The sequence below is a fragment of the Pelophylax lessonae genome (genome assembly GCF_965119305.1).
Source record: "Pelophylax lessonae genome assembly, chromosome: 8".
NCBI classification, from domain to species: domain Eukaryota; kingdom Metazoa; phylum Chordata; class Amphibia; order Anura; family Ranidae; genus Pelophylax; species Pelophylax lessonae.
The window spans coordinates 144,301,764-144,318,332 of record NC_138775.1 but is presented as its reverse complement, the minus strand read 5'-3'; the positions used below and the strand labels follow the sequence as shown (position 1 = coordinate 144,318,332).

The 16,569-nt window shown below is 48.7% G+C and overlaps 1 protein-coding gene across 1 annotated transcript in view; it reads left to right on the top strand.

Annotated features, from left to right (window-relative positions):
* The window catches only part of FIRRM (FIGNL1 interacting regulator of recombination and mitosis), a gene marked incomplete at both ends in the record, with an annotated part of 580,029 nt that overhangs the window by 258,612 nt on the left and 304,848 nt on the right, over window positions 1-16,569 (top strand). Inside the window, one exon of the mRNA XM_082265049.1 lies at window positions 15,503-15,688. Within this exon, the coding sequence (XP_082121175.1) occupies window positions 15,503-15,688 (186 nt within the window). The remainder of the gene's footprint in view (window positions 1-15,502; window positions 15,689-16,569) is intronic.

Sequence of the window (16,569 nt, the reverse complement as noted above, 5' to 3'; positions counted from 1 at the left end):
ACATCTGTCCGTAATCATCTGCTACATCTGTCCGTGATCATCTGTCACATCTGTCTGTGATCATCTGGCGCACATCTGCCACATCTGACAGTGATCAGCTGGTGCACATCTGCCAGTGATCATCTACTACACCTGTCTGTAATTATCTGCCACATCTGTCCCAGTGAACATCTGCCACAGCCCAGTGATCAACATCTGTCACACATCTGTTCCAGGAATCATCTGTGCACATGTCAGAATGGCTAAAAAAAATTTTAGCAGCGAAAAGGCTTTCCATATACTCAAGAGTATGTTGGACGAGAATGGCAGGGAACTCTCTCCGTCAGACTCGGATAGCCAGTATGAGCCAGGAAAAAGCTGTGGCTCTAAAAAAAGAAATTGAGGAGGACAGAATCCTAACAAAGAGGCTCAGGAGATTTGAGCAAGCACAGGCATCTTCCAGCAGCACAATAAATCCTGTGGCATCCACCAGCAGCGCAGCACTCCAAGAATATAGGCAGGCATCCACCATCAGTTCTGCAAGTCCTTGTGCAGTGGCAAGCACAAGCAGAGCAACATTCCCAGATGATAGGCCAGATGTTAGTAACGGGGCCTCCCATCCACAACGAGGCAGGGCCCATACTAGCCTCCTGGATGTATTATTATACCCTACATGGCTGCCGAATACTTCAGCAGAACCTGTAATTCCCCCTTTTAAAGCACAGCCAGGCCCTCAAATACAATCAGATAATGTAACCCCACTTTATTATTTTCATTATATTTTCATGGAATATTTGCTGAACTACATCGTGGAGAAGTGTAATCTGCACGCCAGCCAACATATTGCCAGCAATCCTGATTCTTCCTATGTCCGCCCTTTCGTTTGGAAACCCCTCACTGTGGAAGAATTTAAAATTTTCCTTGGACTAACCCTCAACATGGGGCTGACAAAAAAAAACCATTTAACTCCTACTCCTACTGGTCTACCCAACCTATCCATCATATGCCAGTCTTCTCCTCTTTGATGCCCAGAACCCTTTACGAAATAATGCGATTTTTAAATTTCAACAATAATGCCCAGTGCCTACCTCTAAATCATCCTGATTATGATAAATTATTCAAAATTCGGTACCTAATCAATTTGTTTTGCTCCAGCTTCAGGCAATTGTTTACCCCGGATATAAATATTTGTGGACATTATATTGAGGACATTATCACATCCCTTCTCTATCCCCGTGGCCATGCCCCTGAACAAATTCGCTCAGATTCATTAGCCAGACTTCATGAAAAGCACTTCCCTATTTTCTTCCCTTCTACCCACACAGGCCACAAACCCCCAAAAAAATGCAGTGTATGCTCAAGTAGCAGAATTCGCCATGACACCTGGCACTTCTGTCCCCAATGTCTCTCCCAGCCAGGCCTCTGTATTGGAGAGTGCTATCGAATTTATCACACTTCACTACACTATTAGTGAAGTAAAGACATTTTTCCAGTTTCCACCATCTGCTGATTCTGTGTATGACCTGGACTGTTTATCGACTATGATGTCAAGAGATTTTTCCAGTTTCCCCTATTTCTGTGTATGACCATGACCAGTGTTCCCCAACCCCCAGGCCGCGGACCGGTACCGGTCGGTGGATCAAACGGTACTGGGCCGCCCGAGGAACTTTTTCACTGAATTTCACTGTGGCGGGCCGAGGCGCAGAGCATTGCGCCCCCCCAAGCCCGCCCATTGTGTGACAATAGCGAATGAAAATTCGCTATTGTCACACTGATCCTCCTCCTGGCCAATCAGGGAGCGGGTCCTCCCGCTTCCTGATTGGCCGAAAGGCAAACCCCACGCCATTGGCCGAGTAGGAGGCGCCGCGGGAGAACTGAGGAGACGCAGGAAGCCGGGGACTGAACTGAAGAGAAGTGAGGTAAGTGCACGGACGGGTCTCGTGGGGGGAATGCTGGCGCTCTGCATTGAAAGGTGGCAATGCTGTGGCACTCTGCATTTATGGAGGGCAATGCTGTGGCACTCTGCATTTATTGGGGGCAATGCTGTGGCACTCTGCATTTATTGGGGGCAATGCTGTGGGCACTCTGCATTGATTGGGGGCAATGCTGTGGGCACTCTGTATTGATTGGGGGCAATGCTGTGGCACTCTGCATTTGTTGGGGGCATTGCTGTGGGCACTCTGCATTGATTGGGGGTAATGCTGTGGGCACTCTGCATTTATTGGGGGCAATGCTGTGGGCACTCTGTATTGATTGGGGGCAATGCTGTGGCACTCTGCATTGATTGGGGGCAATGCTGTTGCACTCTGCATTTATTGGGGGCAATGCTGTGGGCACTCTGCATTGATTGGGGGCAATGCTGTGGGCACTCTGCATTGATTGGGGGCAATGCTGTGGGCACTCTGTATTGATTGGGGGCAATGCTGTGGCACTCTGCATTTGTTGGGGGCATTGCTGTGGCACTCTGCATTGATTGGGGGCAATGCTGTGGGCACTCTGCATTGATTGGGGGCAATGCTGTGGGCACTCTGCATTGATTGGGGGCGATGCTGTGGCACTCTGCATTGATTGGGGGCAATGCTGTGGGCACTCTGTATTGATTGGGGGCAATGCTGTGGGCACTCTGCATTGATTGGGGGCAATGCTGTGGGCACTCAGTATTGATTGGGGGCAATGCTGTGGCACTCTGCATTGATTGGGGGCAATGCTGTGGGCACTCTGTATTGATTGGGGGCAATGCTGTGGCACTCTGCATTTGTTGGGGGCATTGCTGTGGGCACTCTGCATTGATTGGGGGCAATGCTGTGGGCACTCTGCATTGATTGGGGGCAATGCTGTGGGCACTCTGCATTGATTGGGGGCAATGCTGTGGGCACTCTGTATTGATTGGGGGCAATGCTGTGGCACTCTGCATTTGTTGGGGGCATTGCTGTGGGCACTCTGCATTGATTGGGGGTAATGCTGTGGGCACTCTGCATTTATTGGGGGCAATGCTGTGGGCACTCTGTATTGATTGGGGGCAATGCTGTGGCACTCTGCATTGATTGGGGGCAATGCTGTTGCACTCTGCATTTATTGGGGGCAATGCTGTGGGCACTCTGCATTGATTGGGGGCAATGCTGTGGGCACTCTGCATTGATTGGGGGCAATGCTGTGGGCACTCTGTATTGATTGGGGGCAATGCTGTGGCACTCTGCATTTGTTGGGGGCATTGCTGTGGCACTCTGCATTGATTGGGGGCAATGCTGTGGGCACTCTGCATTGATTGGGGGCAATGCTGTGGGCACTCTGCATTGATTGGGGGCGATGCTGTGGGCACTCTGCATTGATTGGGGGCACACTGGTCACTCTGCATTGACGTCCCCCCCCCCCCCCCCCCCCCCAGCGGGCCACAGAAAAATAATCAAACATTGACCGGTCCGTGGCGATAAAAAGGTTGGGGAGCACTGACCTAGACGGTTTATCAACTTTGCCTCTGCCAACCATGTTTCTGCCTTGCATGTGAATTGACCTGTTAAATGACCATGCTTTTTGCCTGCCTCCTGAACTTATCGTTTGCCCTGCCACTGTATTAGTGGGATTTAAGACAGCACAGTGGTCTCACATATGTAAGGGGCTCCAAAATTGAATTTCTCTGTCGCTCATTGACAGACGTAGTCCTCCTTGATTAATATCAACTCGGGTTATACTGCCCTCTACAGAAGTAGGACTAGACAGGAAAGAAAACGTTCTGGCCACACCCTAGGGGCAGTCCCAGAGGGTATATCCTCTCACTTCCTGCTACAGCAAATCATTTTTTTTCTGTCTAGTTAGGAGTAAGGACCTAGATGCCTTGCTAGGATCTTCGGTCCTGTAAGGATTTTTTTCTTAGAAAGATTTTTTTTTAGACAGCTTTTTTCTCCAGTGTTCCTATGAGATCTTCAAGCAAGAAAGCTGGAACTGGGCGACGGGCTGGATGTTGAGATCCAGTGGTCACCCCAGTTCAGCCTACGAGCGCGTGCAGGCCATAGCTCCGCGCTGGGTCGGCCGCGACATAGTCCCACTGGACGCGCAGGCCGCTGCTAGCCGCCGCTATCCTACACAGGCCACCGCCATTGTTTTGCAGATCGCACGAGGCCGCCATATTGGCGTAGCCTCGTGTCTCCAGCATGGGGGCGGCCATGTTTGAGGTGACCAAACACCTCGAGGAGCTATGGGGAGGCGCCGGAAGGCGTGTAAAGGGGCGGAGCCGTCTCCTTGACCCAGGGAAAGCAAGCCAAAGACTTCCTGTCTGTAACAGACAGTGCTGGAAGCAAGTTGATAGAAACTTCTGTGCATCAGGTGAGCTTGGGGTCTCTCTCTCTCTCTTTCTGAGGGGTCCAAGCAGGTAGACTGAGGGGCGCTATTGCGCTGGGGGACTAAGTTTAAAAAAAAAAAAAAAAAATGTTTTTCTCTGTCGCTCATTGACAGACGTAGTCCTCGTTGATTAATAACGACTCGGGTTATACTGCCCTCTACAGGAGTAGGACTAGACAGGAAAGAAAACGTTCTGGCCACACCCTAGGGGCACTCCCAGAGGGTATATCCTCTCACTTCCTGCTACAGCAAATCAGTTTTTTTTCTGTCTAGTTAGGAGTAAGGACCTAGATGCCTTGCTAGGATCTTCGGTCCTGGCAGGATTTTTTTTTCTTAGAAAGATTTTTTAGACAGCTTTTTTCTCCAGTGTTCCTGTGAGATCTTCAAGCAAGAAAGCTGGAACTGGGCGACGGGCTGGATGTTGAGATCCAGTGGTCACCCCAGTTCAGCCTACGAGCGCGTGCAGGCCATAGCTCCGCGCTGGGTCGGCCGCGACATAGTCCCACTGGACGGGGACTGACCCTGCGAGTTAAACGTCTCGCTTAAACGCCAATGACCATGAGTCACGGCGTCTGTATTGGTCGACAGCCCTCCCACCCCGGTGGAGAGGGGTACTGTCAGGAGTTGGCGCCCGCCTGGTTCCGGTATGGTGAGTAGTATGTTCCCCCTTTTCCCCCTGACGGGTTTGTGGTGAACGCGGGCCCCTCTCTGAAATGGTAAGGATGGGTCTCCCCTCTATCCTATAACATGTCACAGACCCCCCTATTTGAGTGTGATTTTTGTGAACAAGAAACCAGGAGGCTTGGTTTGGGAGCTGACAATCTAATGTCATTTCAAAACTGTAAAGATGACTGAAGTCAGTGACAGTACTAGAATATTACTGTGGTAGCATAAGGTATCCTACCTGTCAGAGGTGTTCACAGGGCGATGTCTATGCATGTATAACTGCAGTCCAGATCGCATTCCTCCAGCAAGGGCAGGCTGCCTTCCGACGGCCCACGGACCGCATGCGGCCCGCCAGGGTCCGGTACCGCCGGCCAGGCTGATCACCATCCAGGGTGAAGTTTGGGGGGCCGATGCACTCCCACAGGCCGCTAGGCCGAATACAGCATCCCGCAGGCCGCTGCTAAGCCGCTGCTATCCTAACAGGCCGCCGCCATTGTCTTGCAGAGCACACAAGGCCACCATATTGGCGTAGCCTCGTGTCTCCAGCATGGGGGCAGCCATGTTTGAGGTGACCAAACACCTCGTGGAGCCAGGGGGAGGCGCCGGAAGGCGTGTTAAGGGGCGGAGCCGCCTCCTTTACCCAGGAAAAAGGGCCAAAGACTTCCTGTCTGTAACAGGACATCACTGAGCAAGCTGATGAAAACTTCTGTGCATCAGGGATGAGCCTTGGGGTCTCTCTCTCTCTGTGGGGTCCAAAAAGGCAGGTAACACTGAGGGGCGCTGTTGCAACTGGGGGATACAAAAAAAAAGTTTTTTACTTTGTCATTTTTTTGTCGCTGGCAAATGTCTGGTATAATCATTGACCCTGCCGCATAGGTATCCCCACCGGATCCCCTCAAGGTGGCCGCAGGACCCTCCAGTACCTCACTTGTTTTTAATGCATTATCGGCAGTTTTGGAGTCTTTGGTATCCGGGGTGGAGGTGGCCTGTCAGGGACGGGGGTCAAGAAGCGACCCCCGCCTACCCCTATTTTTTATCTGATACTTCAGATACGGATTCGGAGCTGGTCAATGCAGCTGCAGGTTCCTCTTATGGGGCTGTTGTCTCAGGTAATGTCTCCTCAGCAGTGAGGAGAATGTTTCTGCCTCCGCCATAGCACAAGAGTGGTGGATGCACCAGTTGTGTCCGTCCGGGAAACCTTTAGTCTTGAGGTTACACCGGCAGAGGTAGCTGAGACTGAAATTCCTTTTTGGTACTTGTTAGCCTACCAAAAGGGCGAAGGATTTTCCTTTACCCAAATGGGGTCGTTTTGTAACGAACCCCTGTTATTTCCTAACGCCACCTGCTGTCTTGCCACAGACTGTTAGGATAAAGAGGACCTCGTAACCAACGAGGACCTTCCCTTTCTGCTCATAAAGAGTTGTTCGTTCCGCGAGGGCGGGCGATAAGGCGAAACCCTCCAAAGCCCCTTCAGAGGGGTTTCAAAGGGCGCTGGTCGGCTAAACAAAAAGTCCGGCTCAGCCAAGCCTGAAAAATACAGCCTGATGCGCCCCTACCCATCTCTGGGGTGGGGGGAGGTCTTCACCGCTTTCCGGATCCATGGCTTGCCAGAACCCCGGACTAAGGGGTTCGCGAGGTCATACGGTCAGGATACAGGATCGAGTTTCGATCACTTCCACCGGTGCGATTCTTCCCTTCTAACATTTAACGGTTTCAGGGGTTCTATTCGAACCTGTTCACAATGCCCAGGAAAGAGGACAAGGTGCGTCCAATTTCTGAACTTGGGGAAAAATAGAGTCCATCCGAACAAGTGGTGGCCTCCCTGCATCAGGGGGATTTCCTGGCGTCCATAGACATTTAGGATGCCTATCTTTATATCCCCATCATCGCAGGACATCAGCGTCTTACTTCGCTTTCCCTAAGATCATCCCTGGTTCCCACCAGGAGACTGAACTATCTGGGCCTAAGGTTGGATACATCCTGGGCAAGAGTTTCTCCTTGCGGAGAAACTCCAGAAGGTTCAGTCAACGATTCGGATGTTGCTGTCCGTCAATTGGCTGGGCGGATGGTGGCCTTCTTAGAGGCAGTACCGTATACCCAGTCTCATACCCGAATTCTCCTGAAGGAGATTCTTTTCTTATGGAATCAGAATTCCGATTTCCTGGACAATCGGATCCGGTTGAGCGAGCGGACCAGGGAGCCTCCGATGCTCAACCAGGGGGAAGTCATTCCTTCCGATAGTATCCAGGTTACCAATAGGGTATCGGAACTGAGAGCGATCAGATTTTGTCTGATTTACTGGACCGAGCAGCTCTAGAGCAGCCCGATTCGGATCCAGTCGCACAATGCCACGGTCGTGACTTATGTCAAGAAAGGGGCACTTAGAGTGTCCTGGTGGCCATCGAAACGACTAGCATCTTTCGTTGGACGGAACGGTTTGTTCCGGATCTCCCCGCAGTGTTCACTCCGGGGGTGGGAAATCGGCAGGCAGATTATTTCAGCCGTCAGATTCTGGATCAAGGGGTATGGCCTCTTCATCCAGAGGTTTTTCACTTGCTGTCCCTTCATTGGGGCACCCCGGATGTGGATCTGTTGGCACCTTGGCTCAACAGGAAGGTAGCTCGCACCCGCGATCCTCTAGCGGACGCAGCAGAAACGCTGATCGCCCCGTGGGGGCAGTATCAGCTACTGTATGCCTTCCATCCTCAAGTTACTGCGGGAACTTCTTCGCAGGATAGAGGTGGAGGGAATTCCAGTTATTCTGGAAATTCCAGACTGGCCTCGTCGAGCCTGGTACGCCGACTTGGTGAGGCTAGTCGCGGACGCTTCTTGGAGACTTCCTCTCAAGGAGGATTTGCGGTCTCAGGGACCAATCTTCCATCTTGCTTTACAATCGCTGGCTTAATGGCCTGGCCATTGAGACCCAGGTACTGAAGGACAAGGGAGTGTCAGCTTCAGTTATTCCTACCTCTAGTTAAAGCAAGGAAAGCGACTTCCAGCACATGGAAGTCTTATATTGCGTGGTGTGAATCTTTTGGATTTCCCCCACATACCTATTCGGTGACCCGAATCTTGGTCTGTCTGCAACAAGGGGTTGAGCAGAAACTGTCCTTGAACACTATCAAGGGTCAGGTTTCAGCGTTAGCAATCTGCTTTCAGAAACCTTTGGCTAATCATTCCTTGGTGCGGAATTTCATCCAGGGGGTGCGACATCTGGCTCCGCCAGTGCGTGCACCCTTACCGCCTGGGATCTTAATTTAGTGTGGTCGGTTCTTCAGAAACTTCTTTGAAGATATTAGGGAGATTCCCTTGCTTACATTATCCCAGAAGGTGGCCATTACTTCTGCACGCAGGGTGTCAGAACTGGCCGCATTATCTTGACGTTCCCCATATCTGGTGGTTCATAGGGATAATCTGGTTCTTCTTCCAAATCCATCCTTCCTTCCTAAGTGGTTTTCAGAGTTTTCATCTGAATAAAAATATTGTTACCTTCCCCGTGTCCTAAGACTAGCCATCCTTGGGAGTTTGCATTACACTCCTTGGATGGGGTTCAGAAGGATACACTTGACTACTACGAACTTGTTTTCGTAAGACGGACTCACTTTTTGTGATCACGGATAGCCCTTGAAGGGGGTTGCCTGTGTCTGCCGCGACCATATCTAGATGGACCAGTCAGACGGTGGTACAGGCTTATTCTATCTATTAAGGGTCGGAATCCTCCGTTCCCTGTTAAGGCGCACTCTACTCGGGCGCCTAGTGTCTCCTGGGTCTTCCGCCATCAGGCGTCAGCGATCCAGGTTTTCAAGGCGATGACTTGATCGTCGGTTCATACCTTTACAACATTTTATAAAGTTGATGTGATGGCATCGTCAGATGCCTCTTTTGGCCACAAGGTTCTGCAGGCCGCAATCTGAGGAGACTGTTGGTCTACCTCAAGGGTTTGTTGGGTGTTTTACTTAGGTCTCATCTTTTTGCTCGATGAGTCCTTGATGCTTCTGGTTGGCTCCGGTTGGGCCTTCTGGATTTTGATTTCTGTTATCCCACCCCTCATTTGTGGTACTGCTTTGGGACGTCCCGAGTTGTTATTAATCAACGAGGACTACGTCTGTCAATGAGCGACATAGAAAAATGGATTTTTGTAAAATCTTACCGTAAAATCTTACCGTAAAATCCTTTTCTCTTAAGCTCATTGACAGACGTAGTACCCGCCCCTCTGTTTTTGAGTTGGGTTGGGTTAAATTCTCTAAACACTGCTTTGTGACATAACTGATTTGCTGTAGCAGGAAGTGAGAGGATATACCCTCTGGGACTGCCCCTAGGGTGTGGCCAGAACGTTTTCTTTCCTGTCTAGTCCTACTCCTGTAGAGGGCAGTATAACCCGAGTTGTTATTAATCAACGAGGACTACCTCTGTCAATGAGCTTAAGAGAAAAGGATTTTACGGTAAGATTTTACAAAAATCCATTTTTTTCTTGCAATTAATTTTTTTTGTGTTTGCTGGCAAGTGTCTTGTTACATGAACCCTGCCACACATGTATCCCCACCAAATCCCTTCGGGGTGGCCGCAGGACCCTCCAGTACCCCATTTGTGATGATGCATTATCAGCAGTTTTGGAGTCTTTGGTATCCCGGGTGGAGGTAGCCTGTCAGGGACGGGGGTCAAGAAGAGCGACCCCCGCCTACCCCTAGGTCATCTGAGACTTCAGATACGGGTTCTGAGCTGGTCATTGCAGCCCCTTTTTCTGGGGTTGTTGTCTCAGGTACGGTCTCCTCAGACAGTGAGGAGGACGCGTCTGCCTCCGCCATAGCACAAGAAGCGTTGGATGAAGCACCAGTTGTGTCTGTCCGGGAAACCTTAAATCTTGAGGTTACACGGGCAGAGGTAGCGGAGACTCATATTCCTCCTTTGGTACTAGCAAGCCTACCAAAATTATGAAGGGTTTCCCTTGCTCAAATGGGGTAGTCCGTAAACGAGCCTCTGCTATTTCCAAACGCATTGCTAGGCGCTATCATTTTGAGGAATCCCTCATTACAAAGATGGACGGTACCACCAATAGTGGACTCACTGATTTCCAGACTAAATAAAGCCACTGTTATCCCGTGGGATTGACAGAATGGACCTCACCCATCTCTAGGGTGGGGGGACGTCTTCACCGGTTTCCGGATCCAGGGCTTTCCAGAAACCCGGATAAAGGGGTTCGCAAGGTCATATGGTCGGGATACAAGATCGAGTTTCGATCACTTCCACCGGTGCGATTCTTCCCTTCCAATATTCAACATCCCGGGGTCGCTTAAAAAGCTTTGCGGGGGACAGCTTGATGCAACAAGCAGTGGTAGTTCCCATTCCTTGGAGGAGTTCTAGTCAAACCTGTTCACAATGCCCAGGAAAAAGGGCTAGGTGCGTCCAATTCTGGTCTTGGAAGAGATGGAGTCCATCCATACATTGGTGGCCTCCCTGCATCAGGGGGATTTCCTGGCGTCCATAGACATTTAGGTTGCCTATCTTCATATCCCCATCTTCGCAGGACATCAGCGTTTTCGTTGCTTTTCCCAAAGATCATCCCTGGTTCCCACCAGGAGACTGAACTATCTGGGCCTAATTTTGGATACATCCTTGGCAAGAGTGTTTTTCCATGCGGAGAAACTCCAGAAGATTCAATCATGATTCGGATATTACTGTCCGTCAACTGGCTGGGATTGATGGTCGCCTCTTTAGAGGCAGTACCGTTTGCCCAGTCTCATACCTGAATTCTCCAAAGGGGAGATTCTTCTCATATGGAATCGGAATTTCCGATTCCCTGGACAATCGGATCCGATTGAGCGAGCGGACCAGGGAGGCTCTGGTCTGGTGGCTTCGGTCTCCGATGCTCAGCCAGGGGAAGTCATTTCTTCTGATAAATTCCAGGTCACCGATAAATGTGTTGGAACTGAGAGCGATCAGACTTTGTCTGATTTACTGGACCGAGCAGCTCCAGGGCAGCCCGGTTCGGATCCAATCGGACTATGCCTCGGTCATGACTTATGTCGATCACCAGGGGGCACCAAGAGTGCCCTGGCAGCCATAGAAGTGGCCAACATTCCTATTGGGGGAACAGTTGTTCCAGTTCTCTCCGCGATAGTTATCACGGGGGTGGACAGGCAGATTATTTCAGCCGTCAGATTCTGGATCAAGAGGAATAGTCTCTTCATCCAGAAGTATTTCTCCAGCTGTCCCTTCATTGGGGCACCCCGGAGATGGATCTGTTGGCAGGTTGGCTCAACAGGGCTCGCGCCCGCGATCCTCTAGCGGACGCAGCAGACGCGCTGAGCGCCCCGTAGGGGAAGTATCAGCTACTGTATGTCTTCCCCCTTCTCAAGTTACTGCTGAGATTTCTCCACAGGATAGAGGTGGAGAGAACTCCAGTTATCCTGGTAATTCCGGGCTAGCCTCGTCAAGCCGGGTACGCCGACTTGGGCAAGACTAGTCGTGGACGCTCCTTGGAGACTTCTTCTCAGGGAGGATCTGCGGTCTCAAGGACCGATCTTCCATCGTGCTTTACAGTCGCTGGCTTTAACGGCCTGCCCATTGAGACCCAGGTACTGAAGGACAAGGAATTGTCAGCTTCAGTTATTCCTAATCTAATTAAAGCAAGAAAAGTGACTTCCAGCAAAGTCTATTATCGCACATGGAAGGCTTACATTGCGTGGTGTGAATCGTAGGAGTTTTCCCCCACGTACCTATTCGGTGACCCGAATCTTGTTTTTTTCTGCAAAAGGGGGTTGAGCAGAAACTATCCTTGAGCACTATCAAGGGTCAGATTTCAGCGTTAGCAATCTTCTTCCAGAAGCCTCTGGCTACTCATTCCTTGGTGCGGAATTTCATCCAGGAGGTGCAGCACTTTGCTTCGCCAGTGCGCGCGCCCTTACCACCCTGGGATCTTAATTTGGTGTTGTCGGTTCTTCAGAAACCTCCCTTTGAAAATATCAGGGAGATTCCCTTGCTTACATTATCCCAGAAGGTGGCCTTCTTGGTGGCTATCACTTCTGCACGCAGGGTGTCAGAACTGGCTGCATTATTGTGTCATTCCCCATATCTGGGGATTCATAGGGAGAAGGTAGTTCTTCATCCGAAGCCATCCTTTTTTCCTAAGGTGGTTTTCAGACTTTCATCTGAATGAAGATATTGTGCTACCTTCCTTGTGTCCTAAGCCCAGTCATCCTCGGGAATGTGCGTTGCATTCCTTGGATGTGATGCGGGCAATCAGGGTATACCTGAAGACTACGGAATCGTTCCGTAAGACGGATTCACTTTTGTTATCACGGATGGCCCCAGAAAGGGGTTGCCTGCATCTGCCGCAACTATCTCCAAATGGATTAGACAGTCGGTGGTACAGGCTTATTCTATTAAGGGTCGGAATCCTCCGTTCCTTGTTAAGGCGCACTCCACTCGAGCGCTCAGTACTTCCTGGGCCTACCGCCATCAGGCGTCAGTGGTCCAGGTGTGCAAGGCGGCTACCTGGTAGTCGGTGCATACCTTTACAAAATTTTATAAAGTTGATGTGATGACATCGCTGGATGCCTCATTTGGCCGCAAGGTTTTGCAGACCACAATTTGAGGAGACCGGTGGTCTACCTCGAGGGTTTTTTTTCCGTTGGAATTTCTGTTGAGTCTCATCTTTTGTTTGATGAGCCTTTTAAACTTCTAGTTGGCACCGGTTGGGCCTTCTAGATTGGATTTTGATTTCCATTTTCCCACCCCTCATTTGTGGCACTGCTTTGGGACGTCCCGAGTTGATATTAATCAAGACGTAGTACCCGCCCCTCTGTTTTTGAGTTGGGTTGGGTTAAATTCTCTAAACACTGCTTTGTGACATAACTGATTTGCTGTAGCAGGAAGTGAGAGGATATACCCTCTGGGACTGCCCCTAGGGTGTGGCCAGAACGTTTTCTTTCCTGTCTAGTCCTACTCCTGTAGAGGGCAGTATAACCCGAGTTGATATTAATCAAGGAGGACTACGTCTGTCAATGAGCTTAAGAGAAAAGGATTTTACGGTAAGATTTTACAAAAATCCATTTTTCCGAGTGGATAAGACTTTTTTTTCTCTGGGTTTTCTCGGATTAGGGCCTGGAGACTCCGGAGGCTTCAAAGAGATTTGGGTGGGAGAAGCCTCTAACCCTGTCCACAGGTCTTACCTGGCCAAGGCCTTAAACCTTATAGTGCTGCCTGCTGCCACTTGAACTGGCCATGCCTCTTCCTGCCGCTTGAACTGGCCATGCCTCTTCCTGCCGCTTGAACTGGCCATGCCTCTGCCTGCTGCTTGAACTGGCCATGCCTCTGCCTGCTGCTTGAACTGGCCATGCCTCTGCCTGCTGCTTGAACTGGCCATGCCTCTGCCTGCTGCTTGAACTGGCCATGCCTCTGCCTGCCGCTTGAACTGGCCATGCCTCTGCCTGCCGCTTGAACTGGCCATGCCTCTGCATGCCGCTTGAACTGGCCATGCCTCTGCCTGCCGCTTGAACTGGCCATGCCTCTGCCTGCCGCTTGAACTGGCCATGCCTCTGCCTGCCGCTTGAACTGGCCATGCCTCTGCCTGCCGCTTGAACTGGCCATGCCTCTGCCTGCCGCTTGAACTGGCCATGCCTCTGCCTGCCGCTTGAACTGGCCATGCCTCTGCCTGCCGCTTGAACTGGCCATGCCTCTGCCTGCCGCTTAAACTGGCCATGCCTCTGCCTGCCACCTGAACTGGCCATGCCCCTGCATGCCACCTGAACTGGCCATGCCTCTGCCTGCTACCTGAACTACTGCCAGGACCAATACTTATACGCACATTTCTGCCTGCTGGCTGGACAGTTCCTGGACATTTCCGTTGGCTATCTGGACCAATGCTTTTTCTGTGCTGGGACAGTATTCCTGCCTGCTAAAACCACAGATATCTTTTAATTTTTTTACCCTTTGCTCAGCAGAATGTATTTTGGGGTGTAATTCTGTACATGCTATGTGTTAGAAGCCTGAAGGTGCTACTTGCATGTTGGGCCTATGTCTGTGGAAAAGTCTCACACATATGGTATCGCCATACTCAGGAGGAGTAGTAGAATGTGTTTTAGGGTGTAATTCTTGGTATGTACATGCTATGTGTTAGAAATTTAAAAAAATGACAACTTTGTGTTTGAATACATTTTCATTTTTTTCCCACATTTTCCAAAAACTTGTGGAAAAAAAGTACATGTTCAAAAGACTCATGCCTCGTAGAAAATACATTGGGGTATTTTCTTTCCAAAATGGGGTCATTTTGTGGGTAATTCCATTGTCCTTGTGCTCCAGGGCCTATAAAAAAATGTGACAGATACTCAGGAAATTAAATGTGTAATTTATTCTCCTAGAATGCTTGACGGTGCTACTTGGATGTTGGGCCTCTATATGTGGCCAGGCTGTGGAAAAATCTAAAGACAGGGAATACACATTTGGTATCGCCATACTCAGGAGGAGTAGAAGAATGTATTTTGGGGTGTGATTGCAAGTTTATCTATGCCATGTTTAAGAAATAACTTAATCTGACAATTTTGTGGGGGGGGGGGGGGGGAGAGAATCTTCATTACCCAAACTATTGTGGGCAAAAAATTGCAACTTCAAAAAACTCACTATACTTCTTACTAAATACATTGGACCATCCTCTTTACAAAAGGGGGTCATTTGGGGAGTATTTGTAATGTCCTGGCATTTTAGGGCCTCTAGGAAATGATAGGTAGTCAGTACATCAGGATTGATCAATTTTCAATGATACGTAGCCTAGCTTGTAGACTCTAACTTTTACACAAACCGATTACACACTTTTCAGGATTTTTTTTATCAATACATTCTGGCCTAAATTTATGAGGAAATTAGATTTTATTGGATTTCTTTTGAAACCGAAAGTAGAAAATATTGGGGGTTTTTTTTCTTTTTTTCAAAATGTTTGCTCTTTTTTCGCTCATATCGCAAAAAAAAAAAAACCCCAGTGGTGAATAAAAACCACCAAAAGGAAGCTCTGTTTGTGTGAACAAAATGATAAAAATTTCATTTGGGTACAGTAAAGCATGACTGAGTAATTGTCATTCAAAAATGCAAGAGCACTAAGAGCTGAAAACTGGTCTGGAAAGGAAGGGGATGAAAGTGCCCAGTATTGAGGTGGTTAAAGGAAGAAACACAAGTCCCTTCTTACAACTGGAGATTGGTCTGGGGCGTGCAATTTGGTATCTCGCATACAGTGACTTGAAATGTAAAAAAATCATCAGACAAGGACTTGATGCATGAATAATCCCACTGGGTGTGGCACATGGTGTCTCTCCCTATTTTGGTCCAAAGGGATGACCTTTTGTTCTGCATGTGATGTCAGTTAAAGCAACCTTGCAAGTTAAAAAAAAAAAAAAAAATGAACCCTGTAACCCCGAAAACAATAGGCCTGAGAGCTGAAATGTAAAAATTGCTTTGGTCTGTAAGGGGTAAAAATCTGCAAGAGCTTAACTGGTTAATGTGATTTTTTTTTATACATGTGTCATTTCTTTAGGCATCTTTTGTCAAAATGTTTCCTCCAGAGCAAGAAGAAAATTTATCTTTCTGGCAACACATTTCACTTTCATCTCTGCCAAGTGCTTGGGGTTCTCAGGTGAAGAAAAGCCTTTATAAAACAGCATTCCTGCAGTGCAAAAAATGCCTGGATAGCATGCAGACATTAGAAGAGCTACAAAACCTGGTAAATAGTTTTCTTGTCTTTTTAGATTGTTCAAATTTGTTTTTAAATCAAACTAGCAAGGAAACTGCTGTTTTCTAGAATGCAGACACCGTTTGTAATTTGCATGTTCCCTACTCTTTAGTTGTGTATGTAGCTCTGCTTATTTAAAGTTTGGAAATAGTGCTTTGTACGAATTTGTAGCCATACAAGATCTGTTTTACAGTGCTTTTTTTAGGGGATTAGCCTTTAGGGCCAGTTCACACCATAGAAACGCAGCCTGGATGCGTTCCAGATGCTTTTCTGCATGCGAGTTTTTGACACATTCCAGTGCGTTTTTGGTGTGTATTTGATGCAGTCCAGTTCATTAACCCCAAATAAGGACATGTGCTTTCTAGTGCGTTTTTGGTTCATTTTACAGCATTTCAGTCCAGTGCAGGAAAAATGCAGCACGTTCTACTTTTTTTTTTTTTACTGGAACGCACTGGAACTGCATGCACTGGTGTGAACTATGCCATTGGAGACCAAATAACCTACTTTCCATGCGTTTTTGATGCAAAAAAAAAAACAAACGCACTGGACTGCATGTGGTGTGAACTGGCCCTTACGCCATAAATTTCCTCTTTATTAGTGTAAACCTATTTTTAGCTGTATAACGGTGTTAACGAAAAAAATTACAAGAATCAAATTTTCCAAATAAGTTGTTTTCCCAAAATATAATCACGTCGGTTCACAAGTGGAAGCATCTCATGAAACTGTAAGTCTAGGTTTTTGCAGCAGACTCCTGTTAGCGTTTTTCAAGTTCTGGGGTGGAGATGAAAGCAGTTTAAACCAGTGTTTTTAAAGCTGAAAACAGTCTGCTTATATTTTGGCTTCTCCTTTCCCCTCACCAACATAATTTTCTT